This window comes from Rhinoraja longicauda, chromosome 9 (assembly GCF_053455715.1).
Source record: "Rhinoraja longicauda isolate Sanriku21f chromosome 9, sRhiLon1.1, whole genome shotgun sequence".
Lineage (NCBI taxonomy): Eukaryota > Metazoa > Chordata > Chondrichthyes > Rajiformes > Arhynchobatidae > Rhinoraja > Rhinoraja longicauda.
This window is the reverse complement of record NC_135961.1, coordinates 18458152-18477348: the sequence shown is the minus strand read 5'-3', so window position 1 is coordinate 18477348 and position 19197 is coordinate 18458152. Positions and strand designations below refer to the sequence as shown.

The following is a 19197-nucleotide window of genomic DNA, read 5'->3' as shown; positions in this document are numbered from 1 at the left end:
GTGTGCCACCAGGCCACTCAGTAGAAAGAATCACCTATAATGTGAAACTATGTCAACACCAGGTGGGTCAACATTGGAGAAGTGCTGTTGGACCTTCTAAGGTACCCAATAATTGGCAAATCGAATAGTTAAAACATCTGCCTTTATCATCAAAGCATGGAAAAGCAATTATATGATTCTAATAACTCCATGCTTATCAGCACCTTTGTTACCTTACATTTGACTATTCCCATCTTTCTCAGCAAGTTTCCTGCCTTCCACCCTCCATTAAGTTAAGGTCATTCAAAACTATTGTCTACGTCCTAACATGCACCTGGTCTAGTTCTCCTAATAGTCCAGATTCTTTATTGTAATATTCTAATCATTTTCAAAGGCCTCATGATTTTGCTGCTCACTATCTTTGTAACTTCCTTAAACACTAAACCGCTCCAGTACCTGTGTGCTTCTCTAATCTGGCTTCCGCATTTTAATCACTCCATCTTTGGTGAATGTACCTTAACTTGTGTGGGCTTGTAACTCTGCTTCCTTAAATCCTTCTGCCTTGATGTAGCTCAAAGGCCAAAATGTTCTTACTTATCTGTTTTAATATCTCTCTAGGTAGACTGGCAGCAAATTTTAATGAACATGTTACTATGAAATTCCTTGAAATGATTTACTCTTATTTTACAATGTCATGTAAATGCAATGTGCTTTTTTGTTTTGTGAAGGAAAACTTATTTCTAGCTTTCCCTTTTATATTCACCTGATGATAATTTAGTTTAGTTTAGCGAGTTTGGAGATACAGCATGGAAACAGGCACTTTGGCCCACTGAGATCGCGTCGACCAGCGATCCCCATACACTAGTACTATCCTACACACTAGAGACAATTTACAATTTTTACCGAAGCCAACTAACCTACAAATCTCTAAGCCTCTAGAGTGTGGGAGGAAACCAGAACATCCAGGGAAAACCCATGCAGTCATGGGGAGAACGTACAAACGAGAAGGTTCAGACAGCACCTGTAGTCAGGATCATACCCAGGTCTCTGGAGTTATAAGGCAGCAACTCTACCACCACGACGCCCGTGACAAATTGTAAATATTATTATTTAAATGTGATCCATGGTGATCTTTATGATATTATGAATCGTGCACTCCCAACATGGGAGTATTCATAGGACCAAAAATATGGATGGATCACAGAATCTTTATCCTAGTCAATGTATTGTTACTGCTCTAGAAATGGTAGCTTTAACAGTAGAGAGTTCCTGATCAAGGAAATGTTGTTGGAGCTGAAATATTGTCAAATATAATTGGGTAGTGCAAATCTTACTTTGCTGCTTCAGTATAGGCATCAGAAAAATGACATGATAACAGGTAAAATCAAAGAAATATTCCATGTCTACAATAAATTTGTGAAAGATTTGCATTCTTATGGCAGAGTTCACTGTTAAGAGAAAAAATGTTGTGCTTTCCATGGAAAACCTCTGTCTCCAAAAGATGAAAAGATGCTTCAGATATGTAACTTGACAACTTCAACGTTTTCAGTATAAGGAAACTTGCCAATGATGTATGAGCACGTTTTTTTGTTGCCGTTGCTGGAATTGTTTAGCCTGAATGTAATGTTGCTTGCCACAATTTGTACTTACTTGTCATTGTTTTTTCTGCTCCTTAGGAATTCAATTAACCGTGATCCCAAAGTATTCCCTGATGCGTCCATTTAAGGGACACATGTGCACAAAAAGCAGCAGTAAGTATCAAGATAAATTACATAAACGATGTAAAGCCTGAGTTGGTAAATAGGACCAGGAAACTAAGTTTACATATTAGCAGGTTACCCATCTACAATCTTGTATGCCTACATTTATGAAATGTCAGATATTTCATTCATTCATATACTAGAAACAAACTGTCCTTGTTAGGCCTGTGTTGTATCCAATGACCATTAGCAATTTCTGCAGCGAAGTAGTAACCATTAACATAAGAGTAAATATCTATACTTTTTTATAGCTTTGTGTGGAGCAAGCAGGTGTGTTTTACCTGGCTCCACAGCATTTCAAAGTCTGTCATCAACCTTACATGTTCACCTCACTACCTTATCCTTCAGAGATTTACTCAGGGCAAACTTCCGAGTAGACAATCATCTCTGAAGCTTGTCTTATGGAGCATATGATAGGTCAGCAATAAAAAAATTAATTTGATACCCTGGAACAAGTTTCAAGTTAGCCTCAAGACCTGTTTGAGGTGCATGGTGCTTGCTGGTTCTCTTCAGTGATGCAATCCTCAAAAACAGCGTAAATCAGGAATGGCAGGTTCATGCTACCTAATTTTCCATTAATTTTAACTGAGTGTGAATGGAAAACAGTACACAGCATGTGAAACTGGTGGAAGATTAATTAAATATATTTCTCATTAAATATTTTTATTAAGTATCTCATACTAGGTAAAGGGTACCAATGACAAAATTCAGTTACATATATTTGGAAGGGAAGCCTTGCATGTCGCATCCATTTGTTGCAGGCACAATGCGTACATGGGAGTTGCACCTTCAGTAAAGCGTTACATAACTTACTCAAGGCTTTTGCAAAGTCAAGGAAAGCAATGTGTAGCGATAGCCATGGTTCATCCTACATTGCCTTTGGAGATGATATGCAATGAATATCATGTGCATTGTGCTTCTGGATTGAGAAACAATTGTATCTAACAATTCAGGGAACATCTCTTCACCCAGAGTTGTGAATTTGTGGAATTCTCTGCCACAGAAGGCCGTGGCCGCCAATTCACTGGATGAATTTAAAAGAGAGTTAGATAGAGCTCTAGGGGCTTGTGGAATCAAGGGATATGGGGAGAAGGCAGGGACAGGTTACTGGTTGTAGATGATCAGCCATGATCACAAAGAATGGCAGTGCTGGCTGGAAAAGCCAAATGGCCTCCCCCTGCATCTATTTTCTGTGTTTTTATGTTTCTATGTTTAGCCTTTAGGAGGACACAGCTGAGGATGACATTGGGCAAAAGATTGGCAGGCTCTAGAGTATGGTAGAGTGAAGGTGACAATCAATGGCAGAGATCTTCTGAGCAATTTCCTGAGCATTCTCCTGCTGGGAGCACTTGTTTCTAGCCGGGGACAGTCTTGATTCATACAATGCAATACAATACAATATATCTTTATTGTCATTGTACAGGGGTACAACGAGATTGGGAATGCGCCTCCCATACGATCCAATAATTTAATTAGTTTAAACAACAGCAACCCAAAGAAACAAATTGTAACAGTTTCAAGACAGAATAAAGTGCAAGTGGATCTGTGCCGGATCACTGTGCGATGTGACCATCCGGCTCAGCAGGACCGGTTCATAGCAGCTATGGCCCTGGGGATGAAGCTGTTCCTGAGTCTGGAGGTGCGGGCGTAGAAGGCCCGATGGAAGGAGTTCGAACAGACTGTTGCAGGGGTGTGAAGAGTCTTTGTGGATGCTGGTGGCTTTTCTGAGGCATCGTGTGTTGTAGATGCCCTCCAAGTCTGGTAGCTGTGTTCCGATGGTCCTCTGAGCTCTATGGACTACCCGCTGAAGAGCTTTCCTTTCTGCCTCCGTGCAGCTGAGGTACCACACAGGGATGCCATGTGTTAGGATGCTCTCCATGGTGCAGCGGTAGAAGGTCATCAGCAGCTGTTGGGGTAGACCAGACTTTTTCAGTGTTCTTAGGTAGAACAGTCATTGCTGTGTCTTCTTAACCAGCGCAGCGGTGTTATTGGACCATGTTAGGTCCTCCGAAATGTGAGTGCCCAGAAACTTGAAGCTAGACGCTCTCTCCACAATGTCCCCGTTGATAGAGATCGGGGCGTATTCCCCGTTATGTGACCTACGGAAGTTGATGATCAGCTCCTTGGTCTTGGAGGTGTTTAGGGACAGGTTGTTATCTGAGCACCAGTCCGCCAGGTTCTGCACCTCCATTCTGTATTTTGTTTCATCACCGTTGGTGATAAGCCCGATCACGTTTGTGTTGTCTGCAAACTTGACAATGGTGTTGGTGTCGAATGCAGGAACACAGTCGTGTGTGAAGAGGGAGTAGAGCATGGGGCTCAGAACACAGCCCTGTGGTGTGCCGGTACTCAGGGTGATAGTGGAGGACAGGTGCGGGCCCATTCTCACTGCCTGCGGTCGCTTCAGCAGGAAGTCCAGCAGGAACAGGATGTTCACACTTCCCTCTTTCCTGTGGGTTGCCTGTTCCATCAACGTCTCTAAGACACTTCCAGTGAATCCTTTCAGTGAGGACACTTTATCCTCCCTCCTAACATTACCCTACTATTCACACATTTCTTCAGTATATAACATGCTTAAATGATCACGTATATCCTTCATATAAATATTACAGAAACTTTTTTTTTAAATTCTTCCCATAAGATATCAAGACAGTTGGGCAAAGTTTGCCTGGTCATCAGGTCATAAGTGACAGGAGCAGAATTTGGCTCTGCCGGAGTATCTCTCCCTCCCAACCCCATTCTCCATTACCCCTGACACCCGTACCAATCAACCTGGTACAGGTGTAATTTCAAAATTATCCTTTAAGCTATCCTATTTCCAGGACATTATGTATTATAGTGTAATAATCATAGAAAAATTAATTTTATTTCAAACATTGGGTTTGAATTTGCAGTGTATAAGTATTATTTAGTATAAAAATATTTTTCTATTGAGACACGAATGTTGAATTTTTTTATTTGTTTACTTTCACTCCATGGATTCCTTAAATGAAAGCAACCAGGAATAGTAGGATTTCTATTTGTGTACTAGTACCCTATAAATGTTTCAAGCTCGGTGGAGTATTATGGAAATAAATATGTTTGATGAGCAACATGACAGGTGTTACCTCATTTGCAAGCGTATGCTAATCTCTCAACCTGATCTGGTTTATGATTTGCAAGCTGTTGCTAATATTAAGATGTATGCTGCATGTTTTATGATTTTGCATATTCATTAACACTTTAATTCAAATTAATTTCCTGTTGATTATCCACACGATCATTCCTAATGGGTTATTCCCATGAGTGGTTTAAACTCATTCAAAGTCCACAAAAATTGGTAGCAAATCTTGAAATGCTGAGATTGCAATTGAAAGTGGACTCCTGGGAGGCTGAGGGCATACTCAGTGACTTCAAGGATGGTGTCATTGTGAGCATCTTCAAGAAAGTTACAGGTAAATATGGTTGTGGGTAAAGGCACAAAAGTCTTCCAGTTGTGTTGCACAGAAGACTCATCATGAGGATCATCCTCAGCTGCACCCTCCTAATGGCTAAAGTGATGTTCCCTGAATATCATTGTGGATTTCCCTATCCAGAAGCACAAAGGACATTATATTCACTGCATGTTATCTCCAAAGGAAATGCAGGATGAACATGGCTTGAATTGAATTGAATTGAATTGAATACTTTATTGTCACATGTGACAAGCCACAGTGAAATTCTTTGCTACCACTACCCATGGCTTTTCTTGACTTCACACAAGTTTTGTGAAGCCGTGGGACCTACCATCTCCTTGCGGGGGCTGCGCGAGTCGGGAGCCTTGGTCGCCTCGGCAGAAGTCGAACTATCTGTCCGTGGGAGAAGCATGGGGGAAGAGAGAAGAATTTTTTTTGCCTTCCATCACAGTGAAGGGGTGTCTGGAGGAGTCACTGTGATGGATGTTTGTGTTAAAATTGTGTGTCTTGTGCCTTTTACTCTGTACTGTTGTGGCTGCGTGGCAAATGATTTTCGTTCAATTCATTTTGAATGACAATAAAGGTAATTCAGATTCAGATATATAAGGCTTTACTGAGATCATATGTCGAGTACTTGGCACACTGCATCTAAGAGTGCATGTACATGGGAAGCAGCCTGGAAAAGATTTACAAGGCTAATACATGGGTTGACTTGTTGGGAAAGATTGGCAAGCTTGACTAACATCCTTTGGAGCCTGAAAAAGTGAAGGTGACTCAATCAAAACATAAAATCCTAAGCGGTCTTGACAGGGTGACATTGTAAAGAATGTTTCCTCTTATGAGAGGATCTAGAACGAGAGATCACTTTAAAAGCAAGGGGTTTCCCATTTAAAGCAGAAATTTATCTTTCAAATGGTTGGAACACTCTTAGATTCATAGATTCATAGTGATACAGTGTAGAAACAGGCCCTTCAGCCCAACTTGTTCACACGAGCCAACGTGTCCCAGCTGCATTTGTCCCACCTGCCAGCATTTGGTCCATATCCCTCCAAACCTGTCCTATCCATGTATCTGTCTAATTGCTTCTTAAATGTTGGGATAGTCCCTGCTCAACTACCTTCTTTGGAAGCTTGTCCATACATCAACCACCCTTTGTGTGAAAAAGTTACCCTTCAGATTCCTATTAAATCTTTTCCCCTTCACCTTAAACCTATGTCCTCTGGTCCTCGATTCTCCTACTCTGGGCAAGAGACTGTGCTTCCACCCAATCTATTCCTCTCATGGGATTTCCATCTCACTCTTCCTCAAAGGACAGTGCAAGCAGAAGTCGATATCTACTTGATTAGCAAAGGGGTAGAAGGCTAACATGTATAGACAGCAGTGCAAGTTTGAGGTTATCACAAAATCATGATGTTACTCCAGCATTTTGTGTCTATCTTTGGCATAAACCACATCTGCAGTTCCTTCCTAAACATTTTGCTCTAAAAACATCTACCGTTTTTTATATCTCATGAGCCACTCTCATCAAATGCAGACTTTCAACTTCTCCTTTCATGTGCCAGAGTTTGGCCAACTGCAGAAAATAACATTTTCAAGATTAAAGTACAACAAACATTTTCAGAAGGAATTTGAACAGTGACCAATTTTCAATTCCCCATTGGACATTATTTTATTTATCTTTTCAGCCATGCTGTCCCAAGAGAAAATTCACTTTGGTAAATACTGGACTGATTCACAATGGAATTATATTCCTGTAACAAATATTTTCACAATTTTGGCTTCATTAAAGGCCTTCTCCAATTAAGCTGTCTGCGCCCGTGTTATTAATTTGTATAAAATTCTTACCATAAACAGTTTGATGAATTATCTCTGTGGGAAATTACTTTTGATTTTCCTGATGATGTCATTTTTGTGAAAAGGTAGGTTATGTTTTACTGACATTGTGACCACATAATCTGCTGTTGAATAAGAGTTTTCTGAGCCTAAAGAAAAATAAGAGTTTTTTTAATTGTATGTAGTACAATTAGATCACTTTTGGAGAATGCCTTTCATCTGTAGGATAATCAATAAATGTACTTATTTCCAGTATTTTGTTTGGGATCATCCAGCAAGTTGTCCACACAGTTTATAATCCAAGATCATATGGCTGTACATTACAAAAATCTACTTTCAACCAAAGGTATGCCATAGAGGTATTACATTGTTATTTGTGGTTATGTATTAAAAGAGGTATCCACAAAAGAAGTATAATATGGTGTAGGCAAATATGCATTTTAATCTTGGCAATATTGTACAAATGTTTTCATTTTGGAGGCCATAAATCTAAATTAGCACTGAAAAGGGCAATTTTTTTTAGGGCAATTTTTTTAATGAGCTACTGAGATTTAAAAAAATATGAACATAAGATAATAGGAACAGTGAAAATGGAATGACTGGATGTGTAATTTAACAGTGTCCACATTTCCTGTACTAATTCTCAAAACTTTACACTAAATCTTAATCTTGCTCATTCTTTCTCATTTTTAACTCTTTACATATTACAGTAATGATTATATACTTAAAGAAACTGCCTATTCAACAATGTGAGTACTTACAAGTCATTAATTAAAGCTGTGATATAATTGTCACCAATTGCTTAGAGGAGCATGGTTCTGATATCTCTCGAAAAAAATAAACAATCTCAGAACAAAGAATCTACTTGATTGATATTAATACACGAAAAAAACGATCTGTCCACCTTCAGTGCATTATGATTGCAGAGTTTACCAGCTACAATTTGCTGCAGTAGCTTCCTGAGGCTTTTTTTACAGTATCTGACAAATCTGTGACTTCTGCCAAAGAAGGCACAAAAGCAAAACATTAGCGTGCATTAAGGGAATACACAATCTGCAGCTTGTACATCAGAACAGAGTGTGGGTTAAGGGGATGTAGAATATGAGAAGGACATTAGTTAGAAGCACGCCATTCTCTTTAACTCATCACCAAAATCACGTCACTTATCTATGGCAGTTGTTCCAGTGATGGTTATAACTAATACTGAGCAAGTTAGAACAGACGTTCTGTTACTTCAGCCATCTTACTGTTTCTGACACAGAATGTGTGCAGTGTTGGTCAAAGTCTTTGAATGGATCTAAATGAAGGCAATGAAATTAGATGCAATGATTTATGCTTGGAATATTAAACCATATAAAATTACTTGGAGATTGTGATGGTTACATAATTATTGTGAAAATCCTCTTGGTGCACTATTACAATATAGACAATAGACAATAGGTGCAGGAGTAGGCCATTCGGCCCTTTGAGCCAGCACCGCCATTCAATGTGATAATGGCTGATCATTCTCAATCGGCACCCCGTTCCTGCCTTCTCCCCATACCCCCTGACTCCGCTATCCTTAAGAGCTCTCTCTTGAATGCATTCAGAGAATTGGCCTCCACTGCCTTCTGAGGCAGAGAATTCCCCAGATTTACAACTCTCTGACTGAAAAAGTTTTTCCTCATCTCTATGGTGATAATTTATTCCTAAAAATGTATGTTTTCTAGATAAGGTTACTTGAAACATCTATCTATCTATACCTTTCATCCAAGTTTCCTTCAAATTGGTCATATTTTTAGTTTTCAGAGATTTTTAAGGTTATAATTCCCTTATAAAAACGATTTCTTGCCATGTTCAGCATGTGATGTCACAATGGGACCCGCCCGGAGGAGGGGAGAGGGAATGGGGAGGGGAGGGTGCTACAATGCAGGAGATGTTTTGGGGAGTTTTAAGGGAGGTTGAGGGGGGGATGTAGTGGGTGAGTGGGTGGGGGGAGAGGGAGGGGAGGACACTCTGGCTGCAGTGCTGGCGGCACGGGGCCGAGGTGAGTGGCACCCTCTCCTCTTCCCTGTTCCCCCTCGCCCACCCACGACCGCGGGGGACACTCCCCACCCGGCAATGGGCTTCGTCAGTTTGGAGAGGGTTGCTGGGCCCGCAGGATCGTGAGTTGAGGGAGGGTTGACCCAGGATAGGCCCGCAGGTGAGATTTGGACCCAACGGGTTCACCTCAGTCTAGTTATTTCATAAAATTAAGCAACTTGCTTGACTAATTCAGCAGATCAGGTAGCATCTTTGGAGAAAAGGAATAGGAGACGTTTCGGGTTGAACCATCACCTATTCCTTTTCTCCAGAGATGCTGCCTGACCTACTGAGTTACTCCAGCATTTTATGTCTATCGCCGTTGTAAACCAGATTCTGCATTTCCTTGCTACACCTCAGTGTAGTCTGGGGCAGTTACAACTGGTTGAAGTAGAATACATGTTCCATAAATGTATATCTTTAAAAAATTGTTTCCTATCATAGCCTAGATCCTATAACCTTAATTCAGTTCCTGTTTGTGTACATTTCAGCTGCTGTTGACACATCTATGCCAAAAACCATGTCTACAAGTATTAAGTGTAAGTACCTATTTATTAGCTTTCACAATCAAGATTCAGTTGTTGTAGGAAAAGATTTAATCAGGGTTGAGAGAAATAACATCACATTTATGTAAGCAATCCAGGTGGTAACACAATGTAATGTGAAACCATTCACAAACCTCCCAACACTTCCGAATTTGGTGGAAAGTTTCCGCTTTCTTATTTCATTTCCGCCATTCCGATTTTGCCTCACATTTTTCGGCAAAACACATGCCCCGCCGCTCGCCCCACCCCTCGCCTCTCCACTGGCCTCGCCTTGCCCCGCTCCGCCGATCGCCTGGCCTCACCTCGTTGCTCGCCTGGCCTCGCCGCTCGCAGCTCGCCTGGCCTCACCTCGCCGCTTACCTGGTCTTGCCTCGCTGCTCGCCTCACCTGGCCTGGCCTAGTAGCTCGCCGCTCGCCTGGCCTGGCCTGGCATCGCCACTGACCTCACGTTGCCTGGCATTGCCACTCGCCTCACCTTGTCTGGCCTGGCCTGGCCTCGCCACGTAGCGTGAGACCTGTTGATGTTGAGAGGGAATGGGGTGGGTGAATGGGGGGTTGAGGAGGAGGGAGTGGGAGGGGGGAGTGGGAGTCAGGAGGGAGGGGAGTGGGGGTGGGGGGCTGAGCAAGGGAGGTGGGCAGTGGGGTGGGGTGGGGAGTGGGTGAGGGGAGAGGGGGTGGAAGGGGAGTTGGGGTGGGGGAAGAGGGGAAGGGGTGGGGGAGGGGGAGTGGAGGTAGTGGGAAAGGGGGGTGGGGGGGTAGGGGGAGGGGGAGTGGAGGTAGTGGGAAAGGGGGGTATGGGAGTGGGGGAGGGGAGTAGAGGGGAGGGGTGAGGGGAGGGGTGGGGGGAGTGGGGGTAGAGTGAGAGTGGGGGGGTGGGGGATGGGGGGACATGGACCATTGGGATTTGCTGTTGAAGACCATTGGAGCAAGTATGTCTTCAATGAAATTAGGTATGTGCAGTTTTAAATGAAACTCTTTCTTCATAACTTAGTCATACATTTTATGACCATTGTTCCTTTATTCAATACCAGGAAAAAGCAAAAAGGGGAGTGGGGGTGGGGGGCTGAGCAAGGGAGGTGGGCAGTGGGGTGGGGAGGGGAGTGGGTGAGGGGAGAGGGGGTGGAAGGGGAGTTGGGGAAATAGAAAAAAGAAAACAAAACAATTTTGTTTTTGTGTTGTAAAAAGTATTTCTGTTCAATAACCTTTCTATAAATAGCAGAATATACTCATGATAGGCCTGACATTGTACATGTAGTCCAAGAACTACAGACTGTTGGAAATAATAATCGTTTCTCACACATGAATGTAGCACAACGCGTATGCGCATTTGGCGTGCATACTTTTATTTTGCGGAAAAGTGGCATTACGCGCCATATTGTGAATTTTGATGTAAAATTCTGAATTTTGGACGTCAAAATTCTGAATTTGTAAAATCAAATGTTGGGAGGTCTGCATTCAGTCTTAAACTGAATTCTCAGTTTCAACACAAGACCCAATACCTGTCCCCTATGAAGAGTTGTACCCAGAGTTATAACGGCAGCAGTGCAAATTGATGTTCGAGCTCTAATTACAGCACATACCCTGCTTAATTTAGTTTAAAGATACAGTTTGAAAACAGGCCCCTCAGCCCACCGAGTCTGCACAAACCAGCGATCCCCATACATTAACACTATCCTACGCACACAAGGGTCAATTAACATTTATACCAAGGCAATTAACCACAAACCTGTCCATATTTGGAGTGTGGGAGTGCTCCATAAAGGTGACTGCCCAATGACTACAACGTGGGATGTAAAACTCTACTGAATCTCCATTGATGATATTTCCACCTTGTAGACCATGAACATCATTGAGCATTTAACAAACCTGTCACAGCCTCTACCATCTAAACCCACTGTAGCATCTGGTACCAACTAGGGCTGTGCTTGGACATGTGCCACCAAGGGAATTACAAATGGAACCAAGGCATTCTCCTTTCATTACAAGTCACCACTTCTGAACTGCCAACCTCTGATTTAGTTACCTCTGTCGGTAAAAAGGTCCAGGAGCCTGAAAACCATGACCACCAGGTTCAAGAAAAGCACTTAAACACTACACAGCAGGGCGGCACAGAGGCACAGCTAGTAGAGTTTAGAGAACTGGGTTCAATCCTGACCTCTGTGGAGTTTGCATGCACGTTCTCACTATGACTGCGTGGGATTCCTCTGAGTGCTCTGGTTTCCTCCCTCATCCCAAAGATATGCCAGTTGTAGGTTAATCAGTCTCTGTAAATTTCCCCTTGTATGTAGGGAGTGGTTGCGAAAGTGGGACAATATAGAACAGTGTGAACGGCAGATTGATGGTCCGCATGACTCAGTGGATTGAAGGCCCTGTTTCCATTCTGTTTCTTTCAATCAATTCAAAACACAAACCTCAGCAATGCTGTCTAAGACGTTGGTGAGACCGCATTTAGAGTATTGTGTTCATTTCTGGGCACCATGTTCTAGGAAAGATAATGTCAAGCTTGAAAGAGTTCAGGAAATATTTACGAGGATGTTGCCAGGACTAGAGGGTCTGAGCTATGGGGAGAGGTTGAGTAGGCTGGATCTCTATTCCTTGAAGCACAGAAGGATGAGGGGTGATCTTAGAGGTATATAAAATCATGAGAGGAATAGACCGGGTAGATGCACAGAATCTCTTGACCAGAGTAAGGGAATCGAGGACCAGAGGACAGGATCAAGGTGAAGGGGAAACGATTTAATAGGAATCTGAGGGGTAACCTTTTCACACAAAGGTAATGGAACAAGCTGCCAGAGGAGATAGTTGAGGCTGGGACTATCCCAACTTTTAAGAAACAGTTAGACAGCTACATGGATAGTACAAGTTTGGAGGGATATGGACCAAGCGCAGGCAGGTGGGACTAGTGTAGCTGGGACTTAGGTGGGACTAGTGTATGGGGCAAGTTGGGCCGAAGGGCCTGTTTCCACACTGTATCACTCGATGACTATGACTCATCAACTATGATCTTCTAAGGACTGTATCTTTGATTGCTCCATGGACTTTAGTTCTTGCACTATTATGGTTACCTAGCATTATGGTTATTTATTTATTGTATTTTGTGATCCTGAATAATTGTACTGATTGCATGCCTCGTTGTCACCACCTCCACTAACAATGAACATTTCTACATTTCCTTGAACATTGTCTGCTTTGATCTGTCATTATCACACTCATACACTTCCATATCTCTAGTCTCCCTCTCCCCTGACTCTCAGTCTGAAGGGTCTCAACCAGAAACGTCACCCATTCCTCTCTCCAGAGATGCTGCCTATCCCACTGAGTTACTCCAGCATTTTGTGTGTATCTAAAGTGATTGGGAAATGATTTGCAAATTATCCATGACAAACCTCTAATTTAATGGACATGAAGCCATTAAATCTGCTATTTAAATGAAAAATCCAACCAGTTTAGATGTTGAACTAAATCTTAAATACATTTTTTGAAGAGTCCACTGCCACAACAAAAGTGAAATTGATGCTGATTTGTATTCAATGAGGAACGCCTCCACCAGTATTCAGTTACGGAAAGAGTAATGAGAATTGTTCGCAATTAAATCTACTACTACCAACATTACACAGCAACATATTATTGTGATTAATTTAATTCTTGTTTCTTATAAAAAAAACAGAACACAAAGTTCTTTGGCTCAACCCATCCAACATTTGTTTGCATTGGGTTGGTATCTTCCTATGCCTTGCCTACTTAAGTTTCTCTCTAAATGTCTCTTAAACACAATTACTTTATTAAATTCCACCACCTCCTCTGGCGGTGTTATTTAGATCTCAACCACATTCGGTGCGTTAAATACCCTCAAATCTGCTTTATAATTCCTTCCTCTCATGTTAAACATATGCCCTCTTCTTGAATGCTGATGCAAGGTCTTGACATAAAAAAATGAATATCCCTTCATCTCCACAAATGCTGCCTGACCTGCTGAGTCCTTCCAGCAGCTTATTTTTGCTCCAGATCCGTACTCTGCCCTCTCTTGTGTCTCTATGCCCTGTTGTTTTTCATATCTTGACCATGGGAAAAAGATTCTGTGTATCTCCTGCTTCAATGCCCATGTAATTTTATATACCACTATTATGTCACCCCCTCAGCCTCCTTTGCTCCAATTAAAACCAAGCCAGGCTATTCAAACTTTCCCCATAACTCAAATTTTCCAAACCAGTTTGCATTCCCGTGACTCTCCTCTGCACTTTCTCCAGATTAACCACATCCTTCATATACCATGGCGAACGGGATCCAAGGTACTTGTTCAATGATGATTCAATGATTCAATTATACTTTATTGTCACATGTACTTAACTACAGTAAAATTAATTGTTTTGCATACAATCAGGTAACATCAGATAAGCACAATCATAGATAAGTACAAAATTGCAACAATTGTAGTGTAAGAACAGTAGACTTCACTGCGGCAGTACGCAAAGAGTTGTCACGTTTCTGGCACTAACTTGTGCCCTTCAAGTTTCAAAGTTGTTAATAGTACAGAGTCTTGCCTTGGCCTTAAAGGCCCATGTGCCCTGGCCATAGCACTGGGTCGATGTTGCAGGGGTTGTACTGGCCTGGCAATGTTCACCGCTGCTCTGCCTTTCGGAGATGCTGCAGGCCGCGTCTAATTCGGGGCCTCTAGCGGCCCACTTCACCGATGCCTCCACCTGCGGAATATACCATCCCTCACCTCACCTCACCTCCCATGGCCATGGCTCAGCCTCTGTTGGTGTCCCGGGCGCCTCCCACAGCTGACCCCGAAACCCACGCAGCGCCCACAGCCCGCTCACCGATCCTCTCCTCCATCCACCGTCCTCACCAGTTACCGATCCTTGGGGTCGAGTAGGGCATGAGTCTCGGACGAGGCGGGTTCGGCGAGCCAGGCCTGCTGTCGGGATATGGTCTTGTCTCGCCTGGACCTGCTTGCCACGCACGGCCCACCAAGACCAACTCAATGGTCTGGTTCTAAGTAACGGACCTCATATTTTCCTTGGACAGCTTACACCCCATCAAGGCCTGATGGATGAATACAGTGCTTTCAGAAAGTATTAAGATCCCTTCACTTTTTCCACATTTTGTTACGTTACAGCCTTATTTTATAATGGATTAAATTCTTTTTTTTTATCATCAATCCACACACAATACCCCATAATAAAAAAGTGAAAATAAGTGTTTAGAAATTTTTGGAAAGTAATTAAAAAGATATAACTGAAATATCACATTTACATAAGTATTCAGACCCTTTGCTATGACACTCAAAATTGAGCTTATGTTCATCCTGTTTCTGTTGATTATCCTTGAGATGTTTCGACAACTTGATTGGAGTCCACCAGTTGTAAATTAAATTGATTGGACATGATTTGGAAAGGCACACACCTGTCTATATAAGGTCCCACAGTTGACAGTGCATGTCAGAGCAAAAACCAAGCCATGAAGACAAAGGAATTGTCCGTAGACCTCCGAGACAGGATTGCGTCGAGACACAGATCTGGGGCAGGGTATAAAACAATTTCTGCAGCATTGCAGGTCCCAAAGAGCACAGTGGCCTCCGTCATTCTTAAATGGAAAAACTTTGGAACCACCGGGACTCTTCATAGAGCTGGCCGCCTGGCCAAACTGAGCAATCGGGGGAGAAGGGCCTTGGTCAGGGAGGTGACCAAGAACCCAATGGTCACTCTGACAGAGCTCCAGAGTTCCTCTGTGAAAATGGGAGAACCTTCCAGAAGGACAACTATATCTGCAGCACTCCACCAATCAGGCCTTGATGGTAGAGTGGCCAGACTGAAGCCACTCCTCAGTAAAAGGAACATGACAGCCTGCTTGGAGTTTGCCAAAAGGCACCTAAAGGACTCTCAGACCATGAGAAACAAGATTCTCTGGTCTGATGAAACCAAGATTGAACTCCATGGCCTGAATGCCAAGCGGCACTGCTCATCACCTGGTCAATACCATACCTACGGTGAAGCATGGTGGTGGCAGCATCATGCTGTGGGGATGTTTTTCAGCGACAGGAACTGGGACACTAGTCAGGATCGAGGGAAAGATGAACGGAGCAAAATACAGAGAGATCCTTATGGGGTATTGTGTGTAGATTGATGATAACAATGAATTTAATCCGTTTTAAAATAAGGCTGTAACGTAGCAAAATGTGGAAAAAGTGAAGGGGTCTGAATACTTTCTGAATGCACTGTATGTGTATCACAACCAACAGAGATCACAGAGCTGCAGAAATCCACTGCAGAAATCCACTGTTCACAGTCCTCCAGCCTGAATATTGTCCTTCCTCTGTCTTCTATCAGTAAGCTAGTTCTGAATCCATAAACCAAGCCACTGTTAATCCCATGCACCTTAATCTTCTGGATCACCCCACCATGGGTCCCCCCCCCCCCCCCCCCCATCAAATGCCTTTCTGGAATCCATGTAGACAACATTCACCTCATTGATCACCTTTGTCACCACCTCAAAAAACTCGATCAAGTTAGTAAGATATGACTTGCTGTGTACAAAGCCATGCTGACTGTCCATAATTAACTCCTTCTCTTCCAAATGGGAATCAGTTAATTAGGTTAGATTAAATAATATGTTTGTAGCTATAAAAATGGTAGCAGGTTTTCATCCAGTAAATCAGTAGCCTCGGTTACAATGGGATTGAGCCGAGTTGTTCATTTGCACTGTTGCATCAAAGCTTGCTGGATATGGATGGTATTTGAGTAACTGAGAACAGATCATAATTTCCAGTGAACACCATCCCATGTGGCCAGACATTCTAGCATTTGCCCACCACAAGGCGTGTGAGCATTATTTAGACAATAGACAATAGACAATAGGTGCAGGAGGAGGCCATTCGGCCCTTCGAGCCAGCACCGCCATTCAATGTGATCATGGCTGATCATTCTCAATCAGTACCCCGTTCCTGCCTTCTCCCCATACCCCCTGACTCCGCTATCCTTAAGAGCTCTATCCAGCTCTCTCTTGAAAGCATTCAGAGAATTGGCCTCCACTGCCTTCTGAGGCAGAGAATTCCACAGATTCACAACTCTCTGACTGAAAACGTTTTTCCTCATCTCAGTTCTAAATGGCCTACCCCTTATTCTTAAACTGTGGCCCCTTGTTGTGGACTCCCCCAACATTGGGAACATGTTTCCTGCCTCTAACGTGTCCAACCCCTTAATAATCTTATACGTTTCGATAAGTAGCGCAGCGGTAGAGTTGCTGCTTTACAGCGAATGCAGCGCCGGAGACTCAGGTTCGATCCTGACTACGGGTGCTGCACTGTAAGGAGTTTGTACGTTCTCCCTGTGACCTGCGTGGGTTTACTCCGAGATCTTCGGTTTCCTCCCACACTCCAAAGACGTACAGGTATGTAGGTTAATTGGCTGGGTAAATGTAAAAATTGTCCCTAGTGGGTGTAGGATAGTGTTAATGTACGGGGATCACTGGGCGGCACGGACTTGGAGGGCCGAAAAGGCCTGTTTCCGGCTGTATGTATATGATATGATAAGATCTCCTCTCATCCTTCTAAAATCTCCTCTCATCCTTCTAGACTTAGACTTCCTCCCCACCCTACCATCCCTTCCCACAAACCTAGCAGGGCACAGGGTTAATCTTAGATAAACTGAAGAAGGTTCTGAAGAAGGGTTTTGACCTGAAACGCCAGCCATTCCTTCTCTCAGGAGATGCTGCCTGTCCCGCTGAGTTACTCCAGCATGTTGTGTCTATCTTTGGTTTAAACCAGCATCTGCAGTTCCTTCTTACATAGGGTTTATCTTGACCATTTAAAAATAATTATCTTAAGAAAATTAGGAGGAAAACAGAGGAAAACTTTAGTTAAAGTTAAGAGGGAAAAGAGAAACATCAGCTATTCATAACCATTCGAGACACGAAACATAGCCATTTCTAATTTACCACATTTCAGTTCCAAGGTTAAGTGCTCCCTTTATTTGTGTGTTCGAAACAAACCATTCAATATGATGCAAGTACTTATAACTAAATGAACAGTCACGAAACATTGTTTAGCCAACAAAGATGCTGCAACAGTTGTAGTGAATTGATATCTGGAAATGTTCAAAAGCATCATGGTTGAGTTCTGCTGTTGCAGAATGCTGAAACTGTTTCTGTTTATAAGTGCAAGTTGCTGTGTAACCAAAGTGCCTGTTGACAGGTTCATGTTGTTTATTTCGTTCCAGCCAGAACATTTTGTTCACTAATGCAGTCAACTTTCTTTTTCAAATATACATAAATCACAGATTCTATTATGCTTCCCTGCCACATATTAATCGGAAAATCTGTAATCAATTATTTTAGTAATAGTAAAGTGAAATATAGATTCTCTTTCAGAAAATATGCTTTTTGTTTCTAGTCTTTGTTCAGCCAAAGCTAGTTTTTTTTAACTGTTACTGTTTGCAGCTATTAGATGTGGTTCTGTGCAAGATGTTACTATGGATAAAGTTCTAAAAGTAATTTTAACTCATGGTAAAATCACAATGGGCTGAATCATGCCAACTGTAATCATTGGTACATAAAGTTACCAAGGTGCTCAGAAGTTTCCACACAAGCAAATAACGGACATACCTAGACATATACCTGGATTTACTGAATAAGAAACATAGAAAATAGGTACAGTAGGAGGCCATTTGGCCCTCTGAGCCTGCACCGCCATTCATTATGATCATGGCTGATCATCCACAATCAGTAACCCGTGCCTGCCTTCTCCCCGTATCCCTTGATTCCACTAGGCCCTAGAGCTCTGTCTAACGCTCTTTTAAATTCATCCAGTGAATTGGCCTCCACTGCCTTCTGTGGCAGAGAATTCCACAAATTCACAACTCTCTGGGTGAAAAGGTTTTTTCTCATCGCAGTTTTAAATGCCCTCTCCTTTATTCTAAGACTGTGGCCCCTGGTTCTGGACTCCCCCAACATTGGGAACATTCTTCCTGCATCTCGCTTGTCCAGTCCTTTTATAGTTTTATACGTTTCTATAAGATCCCCTCTCATCCTTCTAAACTCCAGTGAATACCAGCCTAGTCTTTCCAATCTTTCCTGATATGACAGTCCCGCCATCCCGGGGATTAAACTTGTGAACCTACGCTGCACTGCCTCAATAGCAAGGATGTCCTTCCTCAAATTAGGAGACCAAAACTGCACACAATTCTCCGGATGTGGTCTCACCAGGGTCTTATACAACTGCAGAAGGACCTCTTTACTCCTATACTCAAATCATAGCAATGCCATCTATTCTATAATAGATGGCATTGCATCTGCCATTTTGCTTCATCGCTGAATTCCCTATTGTCAGATGTGGCATGGAACCTGAGGTATCACTCATTTCAAAAGTGGTGAATTGACCTGAACCTTTGGGAAGCTAAGTGTAGTTTTAAAAGAAATCCTTTACTTTAATGTTTTTGTTTAGTTTAGTTTAGTTTAGTTTAAGGATACAGCATGGAAATAGTCCCTTTGACCCACAGGGTCTGCGCCAACCAGTGGTCCCCACACATTAACGTTATCCTACACACACTAGGGACAATTTTTACATTTACCAAGCCAATTAACATA

The 19197-nt window shown here is 42.6% G+C and overlaps 1 protein-coding gene across 1 annotated transcript in view; it reads left to right on the top strand.

Moving 5' to 3' along the window:
• Positions 1–19197, top strand: part of LOC144596517 (spermatogenesis-associated protein 7 homolog) — an 87943-nt gene that overhangs the window by 5764 nt on the left and 62982 nt on the right. The window contains exons 2-4 of the mRNA XM_078404905.1: positions 1656–1730; positions 7260–7352; positions 9559–9606. Of these exons, the coding sequence (XP_078261031.1) occupies positions 1691–1730; positions 7260–7352; positions 9559–9606 (181 nt within the window). The 5' untranslated portion in view covers positions 1656–1690. The remainder of the gene's footprint in view (positions 1–1655; positions 1731–7259; positions 7353–9558; positions 9607–19197) is intronic.